The 27,204-nt window shown below is 33.9% G+C and overlaps 3 protein-coding genes across 3 annotated transcripts; 1 reads left to right on the top strand and 2 right to left on the bottom strand.

Annotated features, from left to right (window-relative positions):
* The first annotated feature begins 938 nt into the window (after positions 1 to 938).
* On the top strand, positions 939 to 4,714 carry LOC133333877 (parafibromin-like). Its single transcript, XM_061542187.1, has 6 exons — positions 939 to 1,105; positions 1,174 to 1,952; positions 2,024 to 2,134; positions 4,033 to 4,250; positions 4,326 to 4,488; positions 4,569 to 4,714. Exons 1-6 carry the CDS (start codon positions 975 to 977, stop codon positions 4,712 to 4,714), a joined length of 1,548 nt encoding a protein of 515 aa, XP_061398171.1. The 5' UTR covers positions 939 to 974.
* Positions 4,715 to 8,700: 3,986 nt separating this feature from the next.
* Positions 8,701 to 10,387, bottom strand: LOC133333875 (protein FAM114A2-like). The gene is made up of 3 exons (XM_061542185.1): positions 9,644 to 10,387; positions 9,203 to 9,573; positions 8,701 to 9,100 (listed from the first exon to the last, which is right to left on the bottom strand). Exons 1-3 carry the CDS (start codon positions 10,385 to 10,387, stop codon positions 8,701 to 8,703), a joined length of 1,515 nt encoding a protein of 504 aa, XP_061398169.1.
* A 6,473-nt stretch (positions 10,388 to 16,860) lies between these two features.
* On the bottom strand, positions 16,861 to 26,372 carry LOC133333874 (ATP-dependent RNA helicase bel). Its single transcript, XM_061542184.1, has 3 exons — positions 26,151 to 26,372; positions 18,991 to 19,327; positions 16,861 to 18,794 (listed from the first exon to the last, which is right to left on the bottom strand). Exons 1-3 carry the CDS (start codon positions 26,193 to 26,195, stop codon positions 16,861 to 16,863), a joined length of 2,316 nt encoding a protein of 771 aa, XP_061398168.1. The 5' UTR covers positions 26,196 to 26,372.
* Between the last annotated feature and the right edge of the window lie 832 nt (positions 26,373 to 27,204).

Below are 27,204 nucleotides of genomic sequence, written 5' to 3'. Positions count from 1 at the left end.
TATCATAAAGGAAAAATTTTTTATTATTGCAATTTCTTGAACAAACAAATTCTGTTTTTTGATTTTTCTCTTTAAAAAGCTAAAAAAGGCCTCCACTATCCCGAAAATTCCCTTTACCTTTAATGTCCCACATAGAAACTCAATTAATCGATTAGTTATAAATCGAACTACATAACCCTATACACTCGTTGACAGCACGTAGAAACAGCTGTTGTCAGCAGTTGGCTGGTCCTCGGTTCGTTTGTTTTTGTTTTGAACCCCATTCGCCTCGGATGGTCCTCGTCTCGTTCGCTTTGATCTCATTCGATTTTCGTCTCCTCGTCTCCTTTGCTTTCAATCATAAAGGAAAAACTTTTATTATTGCAATTTCTTGAACAAACAAATTATGTTTTTTGATTTTTCTCTTTAAAAAGCTAAAAAAAGGCCTCCACTATCCCGAAAATTCAATATCTCACTAAGAAATTCGATTAATCGATTAGTTATAACTCGAACTATATAACCCTATACACTCGTTGACAGCACGTTGAAACAGCTGTTGTCAGCAGTTGGTTGGTCCTCGGCTCGTTTGTTTTTGTTTTGAACCCCATTCGCCTCGGATGGTCCTCGTCACGTTCACTTTGACCTCATTCGTAAACACGAGATATTCCCTCGTCTCGTTTGCTTTCAATTTCATTCGCCACGGATGGTCCTCGTCTCGTTTCGTTTGCTTTCACCTCAATTTACAGGGTTGTAATTAACAAACTCTGAATGTGAGAAACTCTTGCTGGCTGGACTGAAAACAGAGGACGCGTGTCATAAACCGAGGAAAAAAAGTTAAATAAAACTTCGCAGTTTTTGACACTATTTCGCAATAGTGTCAAAAAAGTGAAAAAATTATAGAAATTCGAACGCAGAAAGAAACCAAGTAAATGTGCAGCGTAACAGGGATCCAACGGAGATAGAAACACACTCGGTTTGTATTTATTTGCTAAAAAATGGCGGATCCCTTGAGTTTGTTGCGGCAGTACAACATAAACAAACGAGAAATCATCGAACGTGATGGACAAATTATATTCGGTGAATTCTCCTGGCCAAAAAATGTCAAGACAAATTATTTGAAATATGGGTAAGTTGGCAGGAGGGGAGGAGGTGATTTTCGGATAAAATGTAATGGTGTTTTGTTTTCCCAAATAGTTCGGGTAAAAAGGCCGGACCACGAGAATACTATACGCTCGAGTGTTTGCTGTATTTGCTGAAAAATGTTTTGCTACAGCATTCGGTGTATGTGCGTCAGTGTGCCGCCGAGGATATACCCGCAGTCAATCGTCCCGATCGTAAAGAGCTGCTGGCCTATCTGAATGGCGAAACCAGCACCTGTCCCAGCATTGATAAAAGTGCACCCCTTGAAATACCCACTCAGGTGAAACGTCCCGCCGATGGAGATTCAGCCGGCGGTGAGGGTCTGGCCAAAAAGGCCCGCTTCGAGGATACCCAAGTGCAAAAGGTACGTGAACAATTGGCTGCGCGCTGGGATGTCAACAAAAAAGAGGCCACCGTCAATATGGACAACATTAAGTCGTTGTCCGAAACAATGTCAGTGGAAAAAATTGCAGCCATTAAAGCGAAACGTTTGGCCAATAAGAGAACAACCATTAAACGTTCCGATAATGAGGATGCCATGGCCACAGATTTGCGAGCAATTTTAGATTTTGATGTTGATTCCACCAAGGATATTATTAGTCGTGAACGACAATGGCGTACTCGCACCACAATACTACAAAGTACTGGTAAAATATTTGCCAAGAATATTTTTGCCATTCTTCAGGGTATAAAGGCGAGGGAGGAGGGTCGCAATCGGCCCATACAACAGAATCCAATTAAAATGCCCGAACCGGCGAGAATTAATAAACCGCAACCACAGCTAACACAATATAATCGTTACGATCAGGAAAGATTTAATCGGCAAAAGGAGGGTGAGTCAAAGAGGAGGAGGTTTAACGGAGCTGAATTTATTATTAATTGTTTTTGTTTGCTTGTTTTGTAGAAACCGAGGGATTCAAAATCGATACCATGGGTACCTATCATGGTATGTCACTGAAATCTGTAACTGAAGGATCTCAGGCTCAGCGCAAGGCACAAATGACACCACAAATTGGTAAGTTATACAAAAAAGCGGATTTTAAAATAATATTATTCTTAAAACTAATTTGAAAATGGAAAATCTGATGCGAAAAATTATTGGATAGGAACAAAGTTATTGAAAACGATAGATTTTTTTTTTAATAAAGTGGAGACTTTTCAAATTAGCTTGGGAAATAATTTTCTTGACTACTAAAAATCATTAAAAATTCATCCGATCCATTTTGAAATATAATAAAACCGAGAAAGCATGTATTTTCAAAGTTAAGTTAGTGGAGACTTTCAAATTTCACGATAAAAATTTCAGAAATAATTTTTTATGAATCGTAATTAAATTTTAATGCATTTTCAGCAGTTTTTAAAAAGTCTCCACTTTTGGAGACTTTTTAAAATTGCACGGAATTTGTATTTTTGATCGCTAAAAATCATTAAAAATTATTCTGAACTAATTTGAAATAAAATAATCTTGAAAAATTCAGTAGTTTTCGCATTTAGATAGTGGAGACTTGCAAATTTTACGATAAAAATTTCAGAAATAATTTTTTGTGAATCGTAATTAAATTTTAATGCATTTCCAGCAATTTTTAAAAAGTCTCCAAAAGTGGAGACTTTTTAAAATTGAACGGAAATTGTATTTTTTGATGGCTAAAAATCATTAAAAGCTCTTCAGAACAAATTCGAAATGAAATAATCTTGAAAAAATACTGTAGTTTCTACATTTAGGTAGTAGAGACTTTCAAATTTCACGATAAAAATTTCAGAAATATTTTTTTATGAATCGTAATTAAATTTTAATGCATTTCCAGCTATTTTTAAAAAGTCTCCACTTTTGGAGACTTTTTTAAAATTGCACGGAAAATGTATTTTTTGATCGCTAAAAATCATTAAGAATTCATTTGAACAAATTTGAAATGAAATAATCTTGAAAAATTCTGTAGTTTCCGCATTTAGGTAGTGGACTTGCAAATTTTCAGAACGTATATTTTTTTAAGAATATTTTCCATAGTTTTTTTAAATGCGTAGATTTATATAAAAAAATGTTGTTTTAAAGATTATTTTTTGAAGACTATCCAAAAGAAAAAATACAAAATTATCGAAATGTGAAAAATCTAAAATTTTAACAAAAGTGGCGCCCAACATGGTACTAGCTTTACATAACAGCTAGTAACAGTTAATTACATAAAAATACGAAATTATTAAATTTCAAAAATTCTTAAAATTTAATTGAAGTGGCGCCCAACGTGGAACTAGCTATGCATAACAATTTTATGTAAAATCGATTTTGTGAATAACAAAAATTACCTACGTGGGACTACGCTATGCATAAAAATGTTATGTAAAATCAATTTTGTGAATAACAAAAATAACATAAAAATACAAAATTATTAAATTTCAAAAATTCTTAAATTTCCACTAAAGTGGCGCCCAACGGAGTGAAATCTCCTTCGGAATAAAATTTAATGTAAAATCATTTTTGTAAATAACAAAAATTAACTAAAAATACAAAATTATTAAATTTCAAAAATTCTTAAAATTTAATTAAAGTGGCGCCCAACGTGAAACCAGCTATGCATAACAATTTTTTGTAAAATTAGTTTTGTGAATAACAAAAATTACCTAAAAATACAAAATTATTAAATTTCAAAAATTCTTAAATTTCCACTAAAGTGGCGCCCAACGTGGGGCCATTGAGATTTTTATTTATTTATTTTTTTTTTTTTTTTTGATATTGAAAAAATATTTTTTTTAAGAATATCCAAGCCATAGATTTTTAAAAATTATTTTTTTAAAGACAATTCATGACGATTATAATTTTAGAAAAATTATTTTTTTAAGACTATCCAAGGCGTCGATTTTTTGGAGACAATTTAATATTTCAATCAATATTTTTTCAATATTTTTTTTTTTTACTAGGTCGCCCCAAGGAACTATTGCCCACGACACAGGCCCGCCAGGTTGCACCCACACCCCAAAAACGTGTATCACGTACACCCATCATTATTATACCCTCGGCTAATACTAGTCTCATAACCATGTACAATGTTCGTGATATATTGCAAGATTTGAAATATGTTAGTACCGATGAAAAGAAACGGGCTGGCTGTACCAGAGATAATGAAGTACTCTTGCAGGTAAGCCTCTCCACATCTCCCCCCAAATTATAAACCTCTCCTAATCGGGATTTTATTCTTCTCATCCTCTTCTAGCGCAAGAAACAAAATATGACGGTACCCTATCGTGTCATTGATAATCCACAAAAATTAACTGCCCAAGATTGGCAACGTGTTGTTGCCGTATTTGTTATGGGACCTGCTTGGCAGTTTAAGGGTTGGCCCTGGGATGGTAATCCCGTGGAAATTTTCTCCAAAAGTAAGTGCAGCTTTTTTGTGGTATTATTTCCTAGAGAAACTTCGATATATTTAAAATTTATTTTTATTTCATTTTTGCAGTTTGCGCCTTTCATTTGCGTTTCAGTGAACTGAAGTTGGATGCCAATGTGGCCAAATGGTCTGTTACACTACTGAATCTATCACAGAATAAACGGCATTTAGATCGGGCAGTATTAATGACATTTTGGGAAACATTGGACAAGTAAGATTGATCTTCAAAAACAAAAGAGTTGAACATGTTTTTAATTCCAATCTTCCTCTTTTTTGCAGATATATGGCAAAATATAAAGCTGACTTAAGATATTGAACACATATAGAGAAACATATGGGCCTGTGTTGTTTTGTTGTTCTTTCATGTTGTTGTTATTTAAATCGAATATGATGATTATGTTTGATGATGACTTGAAAAGCAGAAAACAAAAATAAACACAATGAAAGATCAAATCAACAATCAATTTTTTAGTAGTCAACATTCTCCGATCCTACTCCAACACTTTTTTAGTTTTAGTTGTTTCTTAAATTATTACAATTCAAATGGAAGCAAACTGTAGTATAGTAATAACAACAATGAAACTATTACAACTCTCCAACGTCCCCTCCTCCCCAAAAAAGATATATCTATATATAAAACATTAAATGCATCCTAATTTGAATGTGGTACATTATCGTTTAACATTTTGTTAAGCAATGAAACAAATTAGTAATTCTTTTTTTGTATAAACAAAATTAAACTATAAAACAAACAACAACATAATATAATTTAAATTTAAAATAAATACAAAAATGTTTTATAAAAGAAAATGTGAAAAAATAATTGGATTTTTATTTCAATGACTGTCGTCCAAAGGGTTGGTTTTTAAATAATATTTTTTTAAGGGATCTACACAGAGCGCAGATTTTTTAAAGAAGATTTTTGCAAGGGCCAACACAAGGCGTAGATTTTTTAAAGAATTTTTTCCAAGGCCTTCACAAGGCGTAGATTTTTTAAAGAATTTTTTCCAAGGCCTTCACAAGGCTTAGATTTTTTAAAGAATTTTTTTTCAAGGCGTAGATTTTATAAAGAATTTTTTTCAAGGCCTTCACAAGGCGTAGATTTTTTAAAGAATTTTTTTTTCAAGGCCTTCACAAGGCGTAGATTTTTTAAAGAATTTTTTTTCAAGGCCTTCACAAGGCGTAGATTTTTTAAGGAATTTTTTTCAAGGGTCTACACAAGGCGTAGATTTTTTATAGAATTTTTTTCCAAGCCTTCACAAGGCGTAAATTTTTTAAAGAATTTTTTTCAAGGCCTTCACAAGGCGTAGATTTTTTAAAGAATTTTTTTCAAGGCCTTCACAAGGCGTAGATTTTTTAAAGAATTTTTTTCAAGGCCTTCACAAGGCGTTGATTTTTTAAAGAATTTTTTTCAAGGCCTTAACAAGGCGTAGATTTTTTAAAGAATTTTTTTTTCAAGGCCTTAACAAGGCGTAGATTTTTTAAGGCATTTTTTTCAAGGCCTTCCCAAGGCGTAGATTTTTTAAAGAATTTTTTTTTCAAGGCCTTCACAAGGCATAGATTTTTTAAAGAATTTTTTTTCAAGGGCCTACACAAGGCGTAGATTTTTTAAAGAATTTTTTTTCAAGGGCCTACACAAGGCGTAGATTTTTTAAAGAATTTTTTTCAAGGCGTAGATTTTTTAAAGAATTTTTTTCAAGGCGTAGATTTTATAAAGAATTTTTTTCAAGGCGTAGATTTTATAAAGAATTTTTTCAAGGCCTTCACAAGGCGTAGATTTTTTAAAGAATTTTTTGCAAGGTCCTACACAAGGCGTAGATTTTTAAAAGATTTTTTTTTATGGGCCTACACAAGGCGTAGATTTTTTAAAGATTTTTTTTTTCAAGGGCCTACACAAGGCTTAGATTTTTTTTAAGGGCCTACACAAGGTGTAGATTTTTTAAAGATTTTTTTTCAAGGGCCTACACAAGGTGTAGATTTTTTAAAGATTTTTTTCAAGGGTCTACACAAGGCTTAGATTTTTTAAAGATTTTTTTTTCAAGGGCCTACACAAGGCGTAGATTTTTTAAAGATTTTTTTTCAAGGGCCTACACAAGGCGTAGATTTTTTAAAGATTTTTTTTCAAGGGCCTACACAAGGCGTAGATTTTTTAAAGAATTTTTTTCAAGGCCTTCACAATGCGAAGATTTTTTTTAATTTTTTTCAACGCCTTCACAAGGCGTAGCTTTTTTAAGGTTTTATTTCCAAGAGCCTACACATGGCGCAGATTTTTTTCAAGGCCTTGACAAGGCGTAGATTTTTTTTTCAAGGCCTGCACAAGGCGTATATTTTTAAAGAAATTTTTTCAAGGCTTTCACTAATAGATTTTTTAAAGAATTTCTTCAAGGTACTACACAGGGCGTAGATTTTTTAAAGAATTTTTTCAAAGGTGAAGGAAAATATACCTTTTAAACCTTGCTGAATGGAAATTTTTGTAAAGGAATAGGATAAATTTTCTCAAATTTTGGTTTCTTTAAAGTAAATGAGTATTTCAATATGCTAATAACATAGCTGAATTGTGTTTTTTGTAGCTGAATAGTGAAATTCTTATCAAATGCAGGTAAATTTGCTTTTTCCCCCACTTTTTTTTATTAATTTATCTGAAGAAAACCTTTGTTGAATTGTGATTTTCGTAGCTGAATATGACAAAATTGAACTGTAATGAAATCTCGTATGCCTAGTGGCCCTGTTGCATTGAAAATATTCCAGCGGAATTACAAATTAACTTCGCTGAATTGCATTTTTCATAGCTGAATAGGCGAATTTTTGTCAAATTGATATTTATTGAAGGAAAGTATGTATTTTAGAGCCTTTTGGCATTTTCATAGCTGAATAGGAACATTTTTTTATAAAATTTTAGTTTCTTTAAAGTAAATAAGTATTTCAATGTGTTAAAAATCTAGCTGAATTGTGTTTTCCGCAGTTAAATATTAAAATTGTTATCAAATTTGGGGACATATCTTTGCTGAATTGCATTTTTCGTGGGTGAATAGGCGAAATTGTCACAAATTTATATTTATTGAGGAGAAATGTGTATTTTAAAGCCTTTTAACCCTTGTTGAATTGTAATTTTCGTAGCTGGATATACATTTTTTCTCGTATTTTAGTTTCTTTGAGGTAATAGGGCCTTCCACACATTTGCTGAATTGTATGTTACCTAATTAAATATTGAAATTGTTATGAAAATTAGCTAAATTTCGATCTTTTCAACTTTTAAACATTGCTGAATTACATTTTTCGTAGCTGAATTGCATTTTTTGAACTGTATTTGGTTAGTCTAATATGTTATATTTAATTTGTTGCAGAAAAAACAACTTTGCTGAATACATTTCGTTGTAGCTGAATTGTGAATTTTTTTCCCATCTCATCTATCCAATTGTTATTCAATTTTATATTGAACTAAATTTCAATGAAATTTCATTTATTTTATTTGTTGCTTGGCGAAGATTTTTTACAGAATTTTTTTCAAAGAATTTTTGAAGGCGTAAATTAAAAAAAAAAAAATTTTCAAATATTTTTTCAAGTTGTAAAGAATATTTTTTCTAGGCGTAAATTTTTTAAAGAATATTTTTTCGAGTGCCTACACAATTTTTTTCGAGGTCTAGATTAAAAACAAAAAAGTTGAAAGATTTTTTCAAGGCCTAAATAAAAAATTTGGATTTTTTAAAAGCCTATATTGAAATAAATTAAGATTTTTTCAAGGTCTAGATTAAAAAAAATATATCAACGATTTTTAAAGACTATTTTTTCAAAGCGTAGATTTTTCCCGGAGATGTTTTTAAGAACTTTTCAGAACGTATATTTTTAAAATTGTTGGTTTTTGAAAACTATCCAAGTCGTAGATTTTAAAATTATTTTGTTTTTTAACTAATATTTTTTGGAGATTTAAAAAAAATTGAGGTTCTTAAAAGACTATTTTTTAAGTTTTTAAAGAATAATTTTTTGAAAATTTTTCAATATTTTTTAATTTTCTTTTATTTACTTCTCTTATATTTTTAATTTCGGAAAACATTCACATTACATTAATAACAATTAAAAAATAAAAGCAATAATAAAATCTAAATCTTATACAAAAAAAATCATTATTAAATATCTGGCTGGGACACACTATTATGGTTTGGAATTGTCGTTGGTTTGACTTGCGCCTCAAACTGTTTCAATATTAAACCGCACCAATTTGTATTATGGGTAAAAATAGTCTAAAGGCATTTTCAATTTGTTGCCGGGCCTGTACCATTTCGGTAAATATTGTAGTTATGTTTGTTTTGGCCTCCTCTTTTTGTTCTTGCGGCGATTCCCGATTACTTAGATGGCTGGCAAAACGATTTGCCACCACTTGTAAATGTATATTAAATTGTCGACACAGTTGGACAACGCCATCCACTTCATTTGCTGTACTGTGATGTTCCTGAATCAGAAGTAATTCGGCAATTTTATGTAATTTTAAAATTTCCAGTGCACACGTTTCGGCTAGGGTGGTAACTGCTTTAGCGAAAATTGGTTGTACTTCGGAGCTGTGGGATTCTTCGGATGAGAACCAGGTAAGGGTTGTGGACCATAAGCTGGAAAAGGAAAATAAATTTAAAACAAATTGAATGGAGAATTTAAAGTCAATACCAAAATACCCTCAAATTAATATTTTCCCTAATTGTTGATTTACTCACTTTGTAATTTCATCAAAGCCTATCTTCAGTTCTGTGTCCTGTATGGCCTCCTTCAATTTTTCACTCAGTTCTTCTGCACTATATTCTTCCGTTTCCGGCTCCGCATCTAAATCTTCCAATTCCATTAATTCCTTAACCTCATTCAATGTTTCCAAGAGTTCTTCCAAAGCTTTGCCGCTAACCGATTCCTTAAGGGTTTGGATTTTCAATTGCGACTCCTTGGAGAGTATTTCCAAAGCTTCCATATGCACCAGACCACAATTGTTCTCGAACAAAACCTCAAATCTCAACTGGGCTTTCATTTTTTCCAAATTCATTTCCCTCATGGATTGTTCTAACTGTTCGGTTTCTTTTTTGGCTTCTTTGAGGATCTGTAAAAGAAAAAAAAAAAACATCTCATAATAAAAATTGTTTTTTTTATTTTCCCCCATTTTCCTTTACCTCTGTCAAATTACATTTCTCCTTCTCCAATCCCAATTTCTTGATTTTATTCTTCAGCAGTGGATCATTTTCTTGTAAGATATTCATGGTCTTCTTGCCAATACCCTCCAGTGTATCTAGGCCGGTATTTAAAACTTTACTACCCAGGGATGTAACATTATTGACCAGATTTAAACCAAAAACAGGCACAGCCTTATTGGGCGTAATTGATCTTTCCTCCTCATCATTTTCATTGTCATCATCATTTGGTTTCACTTGTTGTTGCTGCTGTTGTTGTTGTGACTTAAGTCTTGCCTCCTCCGAGGCATTGATGCGGGCCATTTCCTCAGGATCTGGGACACCAATTACCTTGTCCAAGCTATTGGTCACAGTGCTTGTCAACTCGGTGGCTGTGCTAAGGACCGTGGACATGACACCACCAAACAAACTACCCCAACCACCACCGCCGCCACCTGCACTGGAAGTTTGTTTGACTGTTTCCTGACTCCGTTGTTGGGGTTGATTACAGTTTGTATCCCCTTTTTGCAGGACTTTGGGTGCAGTATTATTATTCTCCGCAACTGTTTTCTTACTGCACTGCTGCTGTTGCAGCTGATCACTGCCACTATTTGTTTTTGTTTCCTCTACCTTGTCTTCTGTGGGATTTTCTTCAGCATCACCCCAATCATCCCAATTATCATCGTCATCCAAATCCCAACCATTTTCATTGCTATCATTGGCATTATATTCTAATTTGGTTGACATTGTCCTGGGCAGAAAAGAACTTCTCGAAGTTTCCAAAAATTGATTGATTCCTTGGACCGATGGGTGTTTGGTGTTATTTACGTGGAAGTTTGCAAAATAAGTATTTTTTCTTTTCCGGAAAAGAAATGAAAATGCAAAACAATTTTTCACGCAATAAATTTAACTTTTAACACGACAACAAAACACGTCACCTCACCTTCATCCGACTGCAGAAATGTTGAAAAACGTTCCACCTGTTACGAATGGGATGGGAAAGTCAAAATGCCCGGTAAAGAAGAAGTCAAAAAAGAAGACGGAAAGTTACGAATGAGGTGGGATGGAGACGAAAAAGGAGTTGCATTGTTTACGAATGAGGTTTAAGGGAACAACAAGAGTAGCAAGGGTAGCTCACATTCAGAGCTTGCTAGTTACAACCCTATAAACGAGGTGAAAGAAAACGAGCCGAGGACCAATCTGGCGAATGAAGTTGAAAGCAAACGAGACGAGAACAAATTTCGTGTTTACGAATGACGTCAAAGCATATTTGATCAGCTGTTTGCATGGATGCTGGAGTTCAGTGTCCTTGGTAATATACTGTTACGCCGCTAAGGGCAATACTACTTTGACAATTACAAAATAAAGTGACGCCGTTGAAAAGTGTAAAGTTGGAGTCTAGCAACGTAGTTCTGTGTCGTTATGACATAGAGTCTAAACGCAACCATAGAGTCTAGCGACAGTCGTTTGCCTTGTGTTTGTTATAGGCAACGGGAAATCGCGACGGCTGACTTTCGCGCCTTGCGGCTTGACGCTAGAATAGATTTATTTCATTTTTGGTCAGCGTCATACTCAAATTTTCTCTCTTGCTCTCAATTGAGTTGCCATATTTTAGGTAAAAATCAGCAGTGCTACCAAATTTCAATGAGAATTTATATCAAAACATATGGCAGTGCTGTTAAAAAAAAAAACAAATATTTTCAAAGATTTTGGACGTTTTTTAACGAATTAATAATAAAATGAACAAAAAAAAAAATTGATCAAGGAAACAAAAAATACGGCATTTTGTATAACATGGAATCTCCTGAAGAAATAGAATTTGGTTTGCACAAGGTATAATATTCTGTCAAAAAATGAAAACAAATAATTGACATTTTGTGCCGCTAACGCCAACTCTTTCGTTTGGTTTTCACGCCGGCGAAAACGTATGACGCTGACTCGTGACTCTCTGGTTGCGTTTAGACTCATAGACTAATGAAAATGTCCCAATTTAGATTAGTCTGGAGAGAGGGGCAAGGGGAATAGAAATGGGAAAAAATTGCTCGTACCGACAATTTTCTGGCAATTCGTTTTGTGTATTTTGTTTGTAGTGTCATTTCAGAAAAAATAATTCAATTCAGAAAATATATGTTTGCAACCGAATTGCCTTGTATAGACGCATGAAGCAAGTTCAAAAGAGAACGATAAAAATTGCAGCAAGTAAACTCGCCTAATATAAATCAGGACATAGACGACGAAATGCTCTCAACAGTCCTCTCTGAATTGAGTCTGCTGAATGCGCTACTCAATTTTAAATGCTGATTTACTTAAATATTTGAACCTTTTAATTTGGAATGCCACTAAATATAGTTAGTTTTAAGCAAAAACTATATCCTCAGATAAAAACATTAAAGGAAAATAGACAATTTTCGCCAAAAAACGTATTTAAAAATTTTGAGTCACTTGACCGCGCATTTTTTGAGTATTTCGTCGTCTATATCTTCATTAGTCTGCTTTTCCACAGGCAGATTTTTATTTAGCAAATTTTTTGCGAATCAAAATACAAAAGAAAGAAAATAAAAGTCAAAAGTGTTTGCATTTTAAAGATTTGTTTTTAATATTTTATATATTTTTTATATAAATTGCAAAAATTAAAAATTAAATTTCACTTGCACAAATTAAAGCAACAGGTTTGTAAACAAAAGCCGGCTGTGTGTCAGTAAAGCGAATAGGTTCAAAAGGAAATGTCAACAAAATTGTTTTCAACGAACAGAGCAAAGCAGAATTTGCGTGCACGGCAAATTCTGAACAGGCAAATTTTTGTTTTTCTTCCTCGCACCCCTCCATAGACTAATGAATGTATAGACGACGAAATGCTCTCACCAGTCCTCTCTGAATTGAGTCTGATGAATGCGCCAATCAATTTTAAATGCTGATTTACTTAAATATTTGAACCTTTTAATTTGGAATGCCACTAAATATAGTTAGTTTTAAGCAAAAACTATGTATATTCTCAGATAAAAACATTAAAGGAAAATAGACAATTTTTGCCAAAAAACGTATTTAAACATTTTTGAGTTTTTTATTTTGAGTCACTTGACCGCGCATTTTTTGAGTATTTCGTCGTCTATATCTTCATTAGTCTATGGTTATGACATTTACACTCTTTGACTGAGAGGGGGAAATAGCTCAAAATAAAGTGACGCGGTTGGGAGTCTGGCAATGTATTTCTTTGCCGTTATGATAATTACTCCCTTTGACTGAGTGGTTATGACATTCTCTCTTTGAGTCTAAACGCAACCAGAGAGTCACGAGTCAGCGTCATACTTTTTCGCCGGCGTGAAAACCAAACGAAAGAGTTAGCGTTAGCGGCACAAAATGTCAATTATTTGTTTTCATTTTCTGACAGAAAATTTTACGTTGTGCAAACCAAAATCAATTTATTATTTAATAAACAATAATGTCAAGGAACTTGGATAAAATTATTGAAAAAATTATTTTTCTTCCATTTTATTAATAATTCGTTAAGGAACATCCACAATCTTTGAAAATATTTGTTTTTTTTTAACAGCACTGCCATATGTTTTGATATAAATTCTCATTGAAATTTGGTAGCACTGTTGATTTTTACCTAAAATATGGCAACTCAATTGAGAGCAAGAGAGAAATTTTGAGTATGACGCTGAGCAAAAATGAATAAAATCTATTCTAGCGTCATGCCGCTAGACGCGAACGTCAGCCGTCGCGATTTCCCGTTGCCTATAAGAAACACACGGCAAACGACTGTCGCTGACTCTAGACTCTATGGTTGCGTTTAGACTCTTTGGTTGAGTGGGGAAAGAGCTTAAAATAAAGTAACGCCGTTGAAAAGTTAAAAGTGGGATTCTGGCAATGTATTTATTGGCCGTTATGACATTTATTCCCTTTGGCTGAGAGGGGGAAATAGTTCAAAATAAAGTGACGCCGTTGGGAGTCTGGCAACGTATTTATAGACTGTTATGACATTTACTCGCTTTGGCAGTATGTAAATGGCGCGAAAATGTTGTTTAAGCGAATCCACATTAAGATGGTGTATTTTTATTTAAAAAAATTACAAAAATAGAACATAATTAATTTATAAATTTAAAAATCACAAAAAAAAAAAATAATATAATGGAAAAATATTTGATGTATTTGAGCTATGAGTGAAATCGAAGGCCCTACGATGCTGAAGAGTTTGAAATTTTGCATCTCGCGTACAAGGCACGGCAAAATTTAACCAATAAAGGAAAACAAATTGAAGAATAAGAAAATTCTGCCGTATACGAGGTTTGTTAAAAAAGGTCATGAATTATATAATACTAATAAAATCGTCATTAATTTAGGAATAATTCCAAGTAATCACTGCTTCGACGAATATTTTAAGTTGTAACAGGCTGGGTGATACCTCATGGTAGAAGGTATAATAGCCAAATTTAACGCAATGGATACAACATTGTACGGAAGGATTACCCTATAATCTGTTATACACACAATTTTGTATGGTGAATGAGTATGTCCCCACCAAGAATAAGAGGAGACATTCTGATAAATCCGCCATTTCGCTCTAATCTAACATGAAGAATTTGTTTTTATTTCAGTGATTTCCTACGTCGTTCAAGAGCCCGAGGGGGCACATCCAAGACTTGTGCCCCAACATACTCGGGCAGACAAGGAAGCTGTCAATGAGCCAAATTGCTTACTTAACCCTATCAAAAATTAGTGGTCACAATGTCGGATGACGACTCCTCCCACGAGTACCCTATAGTAGCTACCATCATGTTTATCCACCATTCTAAATTACGCTATCAAAGCTAGAATTGAAAATATGCAGATAAGAGTCCGCACATCACATGGATCTACTTGCGCTCCCCATAGATTATTTCGACTAGACATCTGCATGAATGCACAAAAACACCACCCATGAGTCACTCACACAAAGTAATGGCTTCTATTCTATAAATTTGTTGGAAATGAAGTGCAATGAGTGAGGGTACAACAAACATGAATTGCTTCAGGTATGAGAGTTTCGAATTTGTTGTATATTCGTTTGATTCATACAATCCACGTTTCAAACTCGACGAACCGGTATTCATTGTGTATGTTTACTTCGGTATGAATGTATGTTGTAACACAAAAAGTTTGAACAAATGCGACAAGTTCGTACACGAACCTGTTTTACACAATGAGAGTGTCGAATTATACAGTAGTATTCGAATTACCCGAATTAATTGAAGATATATTATGGTTTTTATACCATCTACAAAAGTATGAAGGGTATGTTATGTTTTTTTGTTTTCGTTTGTAACTCATCGAAATAATCATTTCCGCCCATTTAAAGTATATATTCTTAATAAGAGCAACATTTATGAATATCTAGTAATGTATCCACTATATAGCAGTACTTCCCTTTTTTCAATATTTAAATGTTTTAAACGCCCTTTTAAACATATAAAAATTCGTTTTAATTTGGGTTCGAATTGGATACCCCATAGTGTGGGGGATATTCAGTACTACAAATTGTCCTCATATTACTTTGTACTCTAATTTGCAATATTTGGGGAAACGACGGAAGATACTTATTTTTCTTGAGTTATTAATTACTTGTATTTAATAAAAAAAATAAAATAAAATACATTATTTCTCACTATTGCTCACTGATAAAGTTTTAAAGATTGTACAAGGTAAACATTTGCATGAATGTACCTGTACAATGAATGCCCACCATTAATGTTAAGTGTTGAATGAAAACAGAGAATACAAAATACAATGCATGATGTTCACTCATTGGACTCATTGATGTTGTATAAGTTGTTCTTGTAATCCATCATACTGAATGTTGTGCTTTCGAGTTTGATCGTTTGATCGGACAGAGCACAATGAAGAACAACACATCTTCGGTGGTTGAATTCATTTGCACTCATTCAAAATTGTTGTGTACTCTGAATACGACTTAACACCCATGAATGCGGATGGGAATTCATTGTACGAGTACATTCTTGCAGATGTCTAATTTCGACCTATAGAAGTGGTTGACTCTCTACAATTTCCAAAATAACTAACATATCTAACACCTCATCCAATTTTATCCCTCCCCAATAACAATCTTTGGAATAATTATAAAACATAGATTGAAATTTCCAGTGAGGAGGTTTTCAATGTCCTTTCTATTATCCTATGATCACAAATTTTGTGTGTAAGCTCTACAACAGTACTTCATCAAGCCGCTCCAATCAATTTTTCCCACCTACATCTATTCTAAATTTTACACAGTTCCATCCATCAATAACAAAATGAACAAAACACACACACACAATTTTAGTTTTTAGGGTTTTTTACGGTTTTTTTTTATCTAGTTTTATTGTTTTTGTTTTGAATTTAGTTAGCAATTGTGGTTTTTCTGATTTGTTTTGTTTATCTCTTCTTTTTTTAAATTTCAAGTTAAAACATTTATATTTAATTTTGTTTTTGTTATTAAAGATTATTTGAAATTATTTTTTATGTGATTCTAAATTTGTTGTTGTTTTAAGACAAAAATTTGCTTTTTGTGAGAATTTTTTTTGCAAGTAAAATTAAACAAAATATGGTTTTTGAAAAAATTCATATTGCTATAAAAGCATAAATTTCATTTGCATTTGTTTTTGAATATTTTGTTGTTGTTGGGATTGTGGTGGATTTGTTTTTAAGAATAAGAAATTATATATGTATTTTAAAGTTGTTTTTAGTAATAGATTTAAAAAATTGCAGCATTTATATTCATTTTCTTGTTGTGTTGAATTCTTTTCTATTATGTTAGGAAACAACTAATTTGTAAATAATTGTAATAGTGAAGAAAAAAAGAAAAGTTGATTTTTTGTGTTGTTTTTATAAATAAAATATTTTTTCATATTTATATTTTTATATATATATTCTTGTAATATATGTTATGCATTTCAAAAAAAAAAAAAAAAGAATTTTGTTTTTGTTTCATATTGTTGATTTTTGGGATTTTTCCGTTTTTTGTATTTTCTTTTCGTTTGTTTGTATTCTGATATTTTTTTTGTTTTGTTTTGTTTATATTTATTGGATCAACTATGTATTATTTTATTTATTTTCTATATATAATATATTCAATGTGTTTGTTTTTGTTTTTCATATTTTTTTTGTTTTCTTTAAATTCTATTATCATCTCTCTCCTCTCTTCTCCTCTGTGTGGTTGTGGTTTTTGTGGGCGCACACATCATTTAATTGCCCCACCAATCGGGACCAGATGAAGAATTTCCTCCATAATTGCCACCATCATTGCCGTAGCTGTTATAGTAGGAATTGCCATTGCTACGGTAGGAGCCGCCGCCGCCTCCACCACCACCGCCTTGATTGCCGGATGAACGATTGTTGCTGCTGCGACCGCCGCCACCACCACCAGACTGTTGACGGTAATCGCGGGATCCAAAACCACCGCCATAACGACCACCACCACCTCCACGACGCTTGTTGCCGCCATGTGAACGTTCCGAAGCCATCATATCTTCCAAGAAGCTGGGCAACTCTTGTTTCGTTTCAATCAACAACTCCACCAAGTCGGCACAAATGTTACGATTCTTTTCGTTAAAGAATGAGGTGGCTACACCCAGGTTACCCATACGTCCGGTACGACCAATACGATGTACATATTCCTCTACATCGGAGGGCAAATCGAAGTTAATGACATGCTTTACATGGGGAATGTCTAAGCCACGAGCAGCCACGGCAGTGGCCACCAATATGGGACAATCACCAGAACGGAAACAACGCAGGGCTTCCTCACGCTCCTTCTGGGTACGATCACCATGGATGCTGGTGACTGGGTGATTACATTGATACAAGAACTCCTCCAAAGCATCGGCTCCCTTTTTCGTCTCAACGAAAATCAACGTCAACGAATCTTTCGAATATTCAGCGCCTGCCCTAATGGTTTCCAATAGATCGAGCAGATACGAACGTTTGTCCTGCTCATGTACCCACAAAATGGTTTGGGTAATATTCTCGGAGGTGGAACCGACACGGCCCACAGCCAAGAAAATGTAATTACTTAAGAAATCAGATGCTAGTTCTTGAATTTGTTTGGGGAACGTGGCGGAGAACATAAGCGTTTGGCGTTGTCCCCTACCGGGCATATTCGAATCTTCAACAATACGTCTGATTTGGGGCTCGAAACCCATGTCCAACATACGATCGGCCTCGTCCAAGACCAAGAAACGAATGTTATCCAAACATACCTTGCCTCTGGTGATCATGTCCTCCAAACGGCCGGGTGTGGCCACAATCAAGTGGCAGCCGCGATCCAATTCGCGCATTTGTTCAGAAGTATTATTGCCGCCATACAACACTGCGGGACGCATACGCGAGCGATAGGCAAACTTTTTGGCCTCTTCGAAAATTTGTGTGGCCAATTCACGAGTTGGTGCCAGCACCAAACCCAATGGATACTGCTTGCGACGAGTGTAGCCACGAGTGTTTTGGGGTGGCGGCGGAATACCATGCTCATACATCTGATTCAATATCGGCAATAAGAAGGCAGCCGTTTTGCCTGAACCGGTTTGGGCGCAAGCCATCAAATCGCGTCCACTTATAATAATTGGGATCGCGTATTTTTGTACCGGTGTCGGTTTGTCATATCTAGCCATTTGTACATTATGGCGAATAATCTCTGTCAGCTGCACATCATCGAAGGATGTGATGTTGGCTGGGACATTTTTGCCCGTCGCTTCCACGGGTATATCCTCGTATTTGTCAAAATTGATGCCGGTATTACCGGTGCCGAAAAGCTCGGCTTCAAGGCGTTCATCGCGCGGACCCAACTTGGTATAATCAATATCGCCGCGGCGTTCTTCATTCCAGCGACCGCCATATCGGCGTTCGCCGCCACCACCTCTGTTGTTGCTGCCACCACCGGCACTGGCATCGCCAGAGACGGAATCTGTGTCCTTGCTGCGTTCACCGCCATCATCAGGACGGCGTTCAGGTTCTTGCCAACGATTGTTGCGTGGCGGGTCATCACGTCGGTCACGACCGCCGTCGCCTCCGCGATAGTTCCTGCCGCCACCACCGTCTTCACGACGTTCAAAGTTACGATTATTTTGAGATCTGCCTCCGCCGCGATTCCAATCGTCACCACCGCGTCTTGAATCAGTATCACCTGAAATAGTTTGTAAAAGAGGAAAAATGTGGTTATTATTATGTCACCTTGAAATTAGAAAATTCAAAATATTCCTCGACCCGTTCAATTTAGTTAGCCCTATTATCTAACTGTTAGGTTGGGGGTAACATCTGATAAGAATTTCAATATTGAAATTGGAAATTTTAAGGTTATTTTGTTGTATGTTACTACTTACCGTTATAATTATCGTCGTATCTTCTACCACCGCCACGACCGCTAAAGTTACTAAAATCACCACTTTGACGATCACCACCACGTGAATTAAAATTGCGACCACCGCCTCCTTTACGGAATTCACCACCACGTTGTGAATCACGATCACCACCACGATTACCACCGCCACGCGATTCGTAACGGGAATCACTTGAATTTGAAGTTTTTGGTGCAAAATTAGTGTCACCCCTTAATTGTGGTGGCACATAAACGTCGGCTTGGCTTAAAGAAAGAGAACTTTTAGTTGTTATGGGGCTGCTATTATTAGCTCTGCCGCCATTCAAGTCCAGACCAGCAACCTTTAAGATAAAGAAAAAAATGAGTGATGTGTAGAGGAGAAATAAAATATGTAGAGAAGATTTAAATTGATGTGTGTCCATGCCTTTTTGTTTTTGTATTATAGTGGAATAATTTGCCAAGAAAAATCAATGTAATTGGACTTAAATTACCAAGAAAAATAATTAATAATTTTTCATGATTATTAGTATTCGATGTGTGGCCATGTCATTTAATACACATAACACCCAAAATCATCCGATTCTAAAATTAATGCTGCTAACCCAAAAATTACAAAGAAAAAAATTAGAAATTGCCAAAAAAAAAAAAGAGAAAGTTTTTAAAGCCAAAACGACACAAATTTATATTTCTACCCAACAAATACCCATTGGCGGCCATTATTACCTATTTTCCCTCTACTTTTGTAACACTTCTGTGAGTTTTGCGTTATCATCTTTACATCCGTTGGGGGGCAAAGAACACATTAAAAAGCAAAAGCAAATCGGAACAAAGAAAAGTAAATTGTTTTTGTTTTTCTATGACTCAAGTTGTGGGTTTTCTCCAACAAAAAAATATACCTTATAAATTAGAAGCAGCAGTGCTGGCTGGCGTTGTTAATCAATAATACCATTGACATTTCCCGCCAATATGTTTGCTGTTTTTATGTTCTCTGAGGAGTTGAGAGAGGAAATTTGCCAATTGACATAAACGATGGAGCTGTTTGTCATTACTGACAATTTTGTTTGCCTTTTGCCGCCGTTAAACGCCAATGACAGTAAAACTGCTGCCTTTGGCAATGTGAAAAAAGTAAATGTTTTTTTTATTTATTGATTGAAATAAAAAAAAAGTATTGTTTTTATTATGAGTACTTATCTGTGTGTGCATTGTTAGGGCAGCAGACGCAATAATCAATGAAACACACATTTCCTGTCTGTAATTTGGTTAAGAAAACAAGAGATTGTCAAATGTCATTAAGAATAGATAGAGAGAGAAAGCCACCGTAATTAGTAAACTCCGTCGTCTTTGAGAAAATATTTATTTAACAAAAGAAAAGTAAACTTTCGTTAATTTAAGGACACAAATTGGTATTTCGTTAACACCAAAATTCATTAGCAATTAGAATTGGGCTAGTTAATAAATAAAACTCACATTTCGCGCCAATAGAAAAGAGATTGTCAATGGAAGTTTTTTGGGAAATAAAATTTTTTTGTTGAGGAGTGTTTAAAAGGCCACATAAATCGATACATTGAAAAGCAAACAGCTTTAAATTTTTAGGGCTTAAACTGGGATTTTTTTACATGGATATTAAACCAAGTCGCTTAACAAAAAATAAAATATATTTCCCGCTAATAGAAAAGAGTTTGTCATTATTGGTGGATAGATCAGATAACATTAGACAACGCAGCACAAACAATAATGTAATCATTGTTTGCCCTGCGTTCTTTAATAGAGGAGAATGTGTGAGAGCGAGAGTTACATTTCGAAGGTAGTGCAAATCAGTAGAAAGAAAAGTAAAATGTTTATTTTTTTTAACATTTAATCGTGTATTTAAAAATCCATAATTAATTAAAACGCGTATTGTTTTTAAATACTTCCCGCCAATAGTGAAGCGTTTATCAATTGTCATTAATGGTAGAAGAGTTGAGTTCATCTGGCAATGTGGGGCGCAAACAATAAGTGGTTTGGTTTAAAGAGCGGAGAGTGTGAGAGAATGTCAAATAATGTTACATTTCAAAGGCCGTGCAAATGTCAATGACGGAAAATTTTTTTATTTTCTCTCATTATAAATTAGAATTAGCACACGAGTTAATAATATTTTGCGCCAATAGAGAAGAATTTACGAAATGTCATTGACAGTAGAGCCGCCTGAAAACAACAAATAATTAAATATATTTCTTTTATAGAGTACAGACTGAGTGAGTGTGAGAGCAAGAGAATATGAATGTCAACAATCATGTTACAATCTCTAAGGCCATGCATTGTGTTATGTTGGCGGCGGCGTCGTCAGTTAAATAAGCCAACATGCAAAATATAAAAATGCCCGGCATGTCATCGTTTCTCCACCTATTTTATTATAAGCTCATAAAATTCACAAGTTTATTTGTGTATCACCATCAAAAAACAAAAAAAGCATGTCGTCATCATCACCAACAACAGCAACACTGGCAGCCAGCTAGCTAACTAGAGAGTTCATATATTATCGTGTAAAGTTCCGCGCACCACATTCATTATGTCGTTGTATAGAGGAAGATCATCAGCATTTTTTTATTCGTTTTTTTTTTTTTGTGTTGCCAAGCGAAAATTGTTGGCGTTTGTTGGTTGGCCTACACACAGAGAGCAGATGATGATTTGTTGTGTTTTTGAATGTACGGAAATGTGAAACTTATCAGAGTCGAATGTACAGCAACAACAACGGAATTATATTGTTGAAATGAACAACAAATAGGCTAGTAGTATTAATACTTTTTTAATTTCTAATCTGAAGTTTATATTTGAAGAGCATTTGTTGTTATGATGAGTGGGATGTCTGGCAGGCTGAATTGAACAAGGTTGCGCATGATGTAGCTAGATTGGATTTTGAATTGTAATTCACAAAACTCGTTAATCATTTGATCTCTACCGGAAATAATAGTAATACGAGATGTATTGTGGATATAATTTGTAGATAACACCTAATAATATTTATTCTTCAAATTGTTTAAGGAGATTGATTGATTATGACATTACCTAACCTCAAACCATGAGTAAAGAAAACAATGCAATTTAAAATGGGGAAAAATCGTAATGTATAAAAACATACAAAGAAAATTATTCCACATACTGGATCAAATAATTATGTCAGCTTTAATTTCAGGGATTTATATTTTAGCTAATGTGGAATTAACCAGATTCATATTCCTATGAACAGGGTTTAAAATGCTAACGCCAAAATAGCAAAAACACAGAAAATTGCCGCACTGCTAACTAAATTCATCCTCAAAATATGCAGCACAGCCAAGCACAACTGCAACAAATAGCAATACATTACGAATAATTTTAGCAAGCAAAACTAAAGCTTCTTGATTTTGTCAGCAGCTACAAAATAGCAATGAACAACTACAACATAATTGTCAACGCGACTAACAACCAAAGCTTTCAATGAAGACTAAGCACCTTGACTGTGGCTGCTTAGCAAGATTTTTAGCAAACAAAACCCGAGCATTTTTCGAGTTCAGTGTTGTCCATTGAAATTTTATTAATTATATGAGAGAATTAAAAATCGAGATTATGATAATTACATTTTTTCGAACAAATACAATTAGTAATACTTGCTAAAGAGTTTAATTTAATATATTATTCAGTTTTTAGTACTATTATTGACAGTTTTTAATTGCGATTTGACAAGTTTAAATTAAATAAAAACGCACAAAATGAAATGCCTTTTTTCTAATTTCTGCGTTGGCAACACACAAACATAAAAACAACCCTCGGCTGATTATTCGTCGACAGCGAAATATGAATATGTAGTCGTACTGCCGATTAGTCATAACAAAAAAAGCTCGCATGTGCAATACGTGCTTAGCACGGATGCTACGAACTAAAAAAGCTAGTCGTTTGCTGATTTAGTCGTAATGTCAATATTTTTTAGCAGTAGCTCTGTAAGACTAATGCTAATATTTTTTGATGCTGCATTTTAAACCCTGCCTATGAACAATGAATAGGCCGCCTGGTTGCCAGTTTTAGTTTTGGGCAGAAAAAGTTATAGTAGCCATATGCGGTATTATTTTTTTGATAACATCTAATAATATTATTTTTCAGAATGCTGAACTTGGTGACCATAATGATGTAATCCTATATAAACTCATTACCAATAGGTGGCCATAATATAATCCTATATAAACTAATTTACTATAAAATTGTCCATTTCCATTCGATAAGCTAAATATCACTTGTTGAATAATGTGGCATAGCAGCATTTCAATTTGGAATGCGCAAGTATACAAATATCCTATATATAATGAATATTAATACTATTAATTTTTTCAGATGGAACTAGCTTAACATAAAATCATAGGCAGCCTACTTATTTAAAATGGACCTAAATTAACATAAAATGCAAAAAAAGTCACCTGTAATTCCACCATTGAAAATTTCTTCCACACACATGCAAATCTCTTGCATATTAATATTATATAAACATTAATAATTGGCTTGCGGTGGGGTGACATGTGTAAATGAAATGGAACCAACAATTTATATTGGTGGCAAAAGAAAATCATGTAGGGTCAGAAGACAAGTTGCCATGGGCATACATAAAATATAAACTAATGAGCGCGAGCGAACAAGCAATGCAATGCTGGTGTTGTTGTTGCTTTAGGAAACCACATTCTTTTATTAGAATTATAAAACATAAAAACATGCCCTTCTTCATCAACGCCATCCAATACATAAATGTTGTATGCAGAATGCAACGCCAAAAGAAGACGAAGAACTACTAACTAATCTTGAAATGTCATTTATATGTTTTCATCTTGCTTTCTGCAACATTCCTTTTCTTGTGGCAAAAGGGTCATATTAAAGAAAATATATTATCAAAATGCAGAATTTTATATAAGACAAAAAAGATTAAAAGGAATACACCTTAAGGAAGAAGTTCGGAAGTTAAAATGGGTCCATTATATAGAGGTCCGCCTACGGGGAGCAGAGCTGAATGCTAACGGACGCGTCCACAGGTTGCGGATAGTGGGAAGACGAACACAATTCGTTGGGTACCTGTGAATAACAACATCATCTTTAACATCAACATTTCCTGAACGGAATCTACGCCGCCGCCGAAAAAATCAGCTTCATTGTCTGCCACAACACCATTCACAATTTTAGTCGTTTGGCTTGCATTGTCGCTTTGAAAAATTATAACAAGTACCGAATTTTCTCTTTGTTCACTTCCATTTTTAACACCCTACAACTCACAACTGAAAGCACCAAACAAAAAAAGCAAATAATTTTTTACTGTGAAATGTCACCCTTCTAACGAGCATAAATGTGAAATTGTTCGATCGATACTTTACGAGAAATCTATCAGTACAACCATCCGCAAAAAAAAAAAAATAAATAATGGATTTCTTTTTCCCCAACCTAATATGTGGACCTTAAAACCCTACAAATACAAGTGGCCCATACATTGCCCAATACAAATATGATCATCTCTTAAAAGTTCTAATAAATTTGGGCTATCATCCCGTAATATGTACAATTATTCGCAGTTTAAATAAAAAATTTCATTAAAAAGAACCCTCTGTGTAAACATAGCATTAAAGCTGCTGTCATACTTGCAGCAATACCCCGTTTGTTCTCTGAAAATGACAAATTCTTACTCTCATTCTTCTCACTAATCGCCTTTACTGTCAATTAATTTATTAATCGCCTCTATTCTGTATAATCATGCTTGACTGTACATTCACACACACGCACACAAAGTGTTCTAATGTGGATGACCTCGGAAAAAACCGCTGCAATTTCAATGAATTTTTTCTCAGTTTTGCTTTCGTTACACAAAACACATTGAAATCAATGTCATCGAGAAGACGACAAGTGCAAAGGAAAATGAAACGAATTTTGTTGATTTCCGAGATAGGAGAAGAGTAGTAAATTTGCTAAAAACTCAAATTACGTTTTTTCTTGACTTCTTTCCCCATGTGATGAGGAATAAATGTTAAAACACACGTTATTCAGATAATGAAAATAATCTTTCATACAATGAATAATGTATTTTGTTCGCCGTTGTGTATTTACCCAGACAATAATAAATACATTTGTCAACAAACTCCCCTATATACATACACACATGTGTACCCACCACAAGTAAAAAAAAAATGCACTCCAACAATAACACCATCTACCTACCTAGAACACAAAACAAAAAAACTGTAATTGTTAAACCAACAACAACAAATGAACAACACAATGTGGTTCAGTAAGCATAACCTTTAAATTTTTCAGTAATCCATATATAAAACAGCAACAACAACACGATGATGACAGAAAATACACTCGAACTGAAGATCCCCATGAAATGCACTCAAACACCAGTTATACATGTGTAAGCGGGCGAGTGAGCAAACCATTGTGTGCGTGTGTGTGAGTGTGTTTATTATACACTCAACAAACGAAAACAAAGGGAAGGCATCATCATCATACATTGAGAGTCGTATATAGAGAAAAAAATAAAAACAACATTAGGACAAACAGAGAGAGGCAAGACAGGCCAAGCGCAAATGTTTAGTATACCAACTCCTCTCTTTCCGATGAAATTATATTACAACAATAACGTGGTTACCAACGGCAAATAAAATAATTTCGCTCTCTCTCTCTCTCTTTTTCACACACTGTATGCCGTTCGTTTGCTCTATGTGGTGTCAGCAGCACACAGCACAAGCCAAATACATAACCTCTAATACCCAAGATGAAAGGAAAAAAGAAAAAAACGAAAGAACATGCAAAAAATGTATATAAAAGAAAAATAGAAACTAAAAATAATATGTGAAACTACACAAATGTAATTAAATTTGTTACAGTTTTCTCTACTTTTTCTTGTTTTGAAAATTAAACACATTGACGACAACCGCATTGCCTGCTTGTCTCTGCATGTGCATGTGTAAAAAAGAGAAATGTTATGAAATCAATAATTCTTTTGTTTCACAATTTCAAAGAAATCTACTCAGTTTTTTCTGCTTCTTATCGACAAAGAATTTCTACAATGATGAATACACACCAAGCCAGGCCAGGCAATTTGCAAAGAAGGCATGGAACAAAGCTTAGAAATAAATTTATAATTATCTATCATGTGAAATACAAAATATTACTCACTTGCTGCTCTAGACCTGTGCCATTTTGGTTAATAGCATTACTCATATTACTTTCCAATCAGTTTCTTATATTTTCGGCTCTTTTCCGTTTAGGAAAATTTCGACGATTTTTGTTGTTGTTTTTTGTTTTAGTCCGTTTTCAATATCGAAAATTTTATAGTTTTTATTTGATTTTTTTTGTAGATTTAGCGCTCTATAGTTAGCATGAGGGAAAAAAGTTATGTATCAATCACCCAAAAAAAGTAATAGTCACATATACACACACTCGTCGTATAGAAAAAACTAAATCGTTTTAATTTTTCTATTATTTTTTTGCTCGGTAGCTGCTGGATGGTGTGACAAAATTATCAAAAATTTTGTTACACTTTAAAGTTTTTTGTATTACAATAAATTGTCAATGTTTTTCTTGTTTTATTTTTCTGAATATATTTCAAGCGCAGAAATATACTATATAAGATATATCTGCGTGTATATATTTATCCGTTTCCTCGACAGACACACACTTCCAAAATTCAACGCGTGAAAAATGTCGACGAAATTTGATTTGACGAAGAAACGAGAGCAACGATTATCAGGTTATGCGAAGGTATGGGTACTCTCTAACCATTTGCAATGTGATTACTAAATACTTTCGTTTAATGGCAAGATAATACGGTTTTATCGACTGTTGTTTTGGTTGGACGATATATCGGACGATTTGAAATGGGGAAAGCAAAATACGAACAAAAATTAAATATTTTTTCAAGACACAAAATTAAGTAAAATTAAAAAAAATGATATTTTTAAGTATATTTTTTTGGACTAGATGGAGATAATATTTTTTCAAGGCAGGCGTAGATTTTTAACGTATATTTTTGAAGGTTTAACAAGGGGTAGATTTTTTTTAAGAAAATTTTTTTAGACAAGGCGTAGATTTTTTAAAGAATATTTTTTCAAGAAATTTTTTTTTTTTCAAAGCGTAGATTTTTTAAAGAATATTTTTTTAGACAAGGCGTAGATTTTTTAAAGAATATTTTTTTAGACAAGGCGTAGATTTTTTAAAGAATTTTTTTTCA

Source organism: Musca vetustissima, unplaced genomic scaffold (genome assembly GCF_032173495.1).
Source record: "Musca vetustissima isolate MV318-11 ecotype Yass unplaced genomic scaffold, APGP_CSIRO_Mvet_v1 utg65054, whole genome shotgun sequence".
In the NCBI taxonomy this organism is placed as follows: domain Eukaryota; kingdom Metazoa; phylum Arthropoda; class Insecta; order Diptera; family Muscidae; genus Musca; species Musca vetustissima.
The sequence above is the reverse complement of the archived record's forward strand: the minus strand, read 5'-3'. Positions and strand labels throughout refer to the sequence as shown.

What these genes read in the sequence shown, in the direction of transcription:
- LOC133333874 (XM_061542184.1), bottom strand. Translation starts at nt 26,195, where the DNA reads ATGAGTAATGCTATTAACCAAAATGGCACAGGTCTAGAGCAGCAA. An exon ending in GCACAGGTCTAGAGCAGCAA is followed by an intron (nt 19,328 to 26,150) that starts GTGAGTAATATT and finishes TTTATCTTAAAG; the next exon opens with GTTGCTGGTCTGGACTTGAA. An exon ending in ATACGACGATAATTATAACG is followed by an intron (nt 18,795 to 18,990) that starts GTAAGTAGTAAC and finishes AAACTATTTCAG; the next exon opens with GTGATACTGATTCAAGACGC.
- LOC133333877 (XM_061542187.1), top strand. Translation starts at nt 975, where the DNA reads ATGGCGGATCCCTTGAGTTTGTTGCGGCAGTACAACATAAACAAACGA. An exon ending in ACAAATGACACCACAAATTG is followed by an intron (nt 2,135 to 4,032) that starts GTAAGTTATACA and finishes TTTTTTTACTAG; the next exon opens with GTCGCCCCAAGGAACTATTG. An exon ending in ATAATGAAGTACTCTTGCAG is followed by an intron (nt 4,251 to 4,325) that starts GTAAGCCTCTCC and finishes ATCCTCTTCTAG; the next exon opens with CGCAAGAAACAAAATATGAC.
- LOC133333875 (XM_061542185.1), bottom strand. Translation starts at nt 10,387, where the DNA reads ATGTCAACCAAATTAGAATATAATGCCAATGATAGCAATGAAAATGGT. An exon ending in AGAAATGTAATTTGACAGAG is followed by an intron (nt 9,574 to 9,643) that starts GTAAAGGAAAAT and finishes TTTCTTTTACAG; the next exon opens with ATCCTCAAAGAAGCCAAAAA. An exon ending in GGCTTTGATGAAATTACAAA is followed by an intron (nt 9,101 to 9,202) that starts GTGAGTAAATCA and finishes TTCCTTTTCCAG; the next exon opens with CTTATGGTCCACAACCCTTA.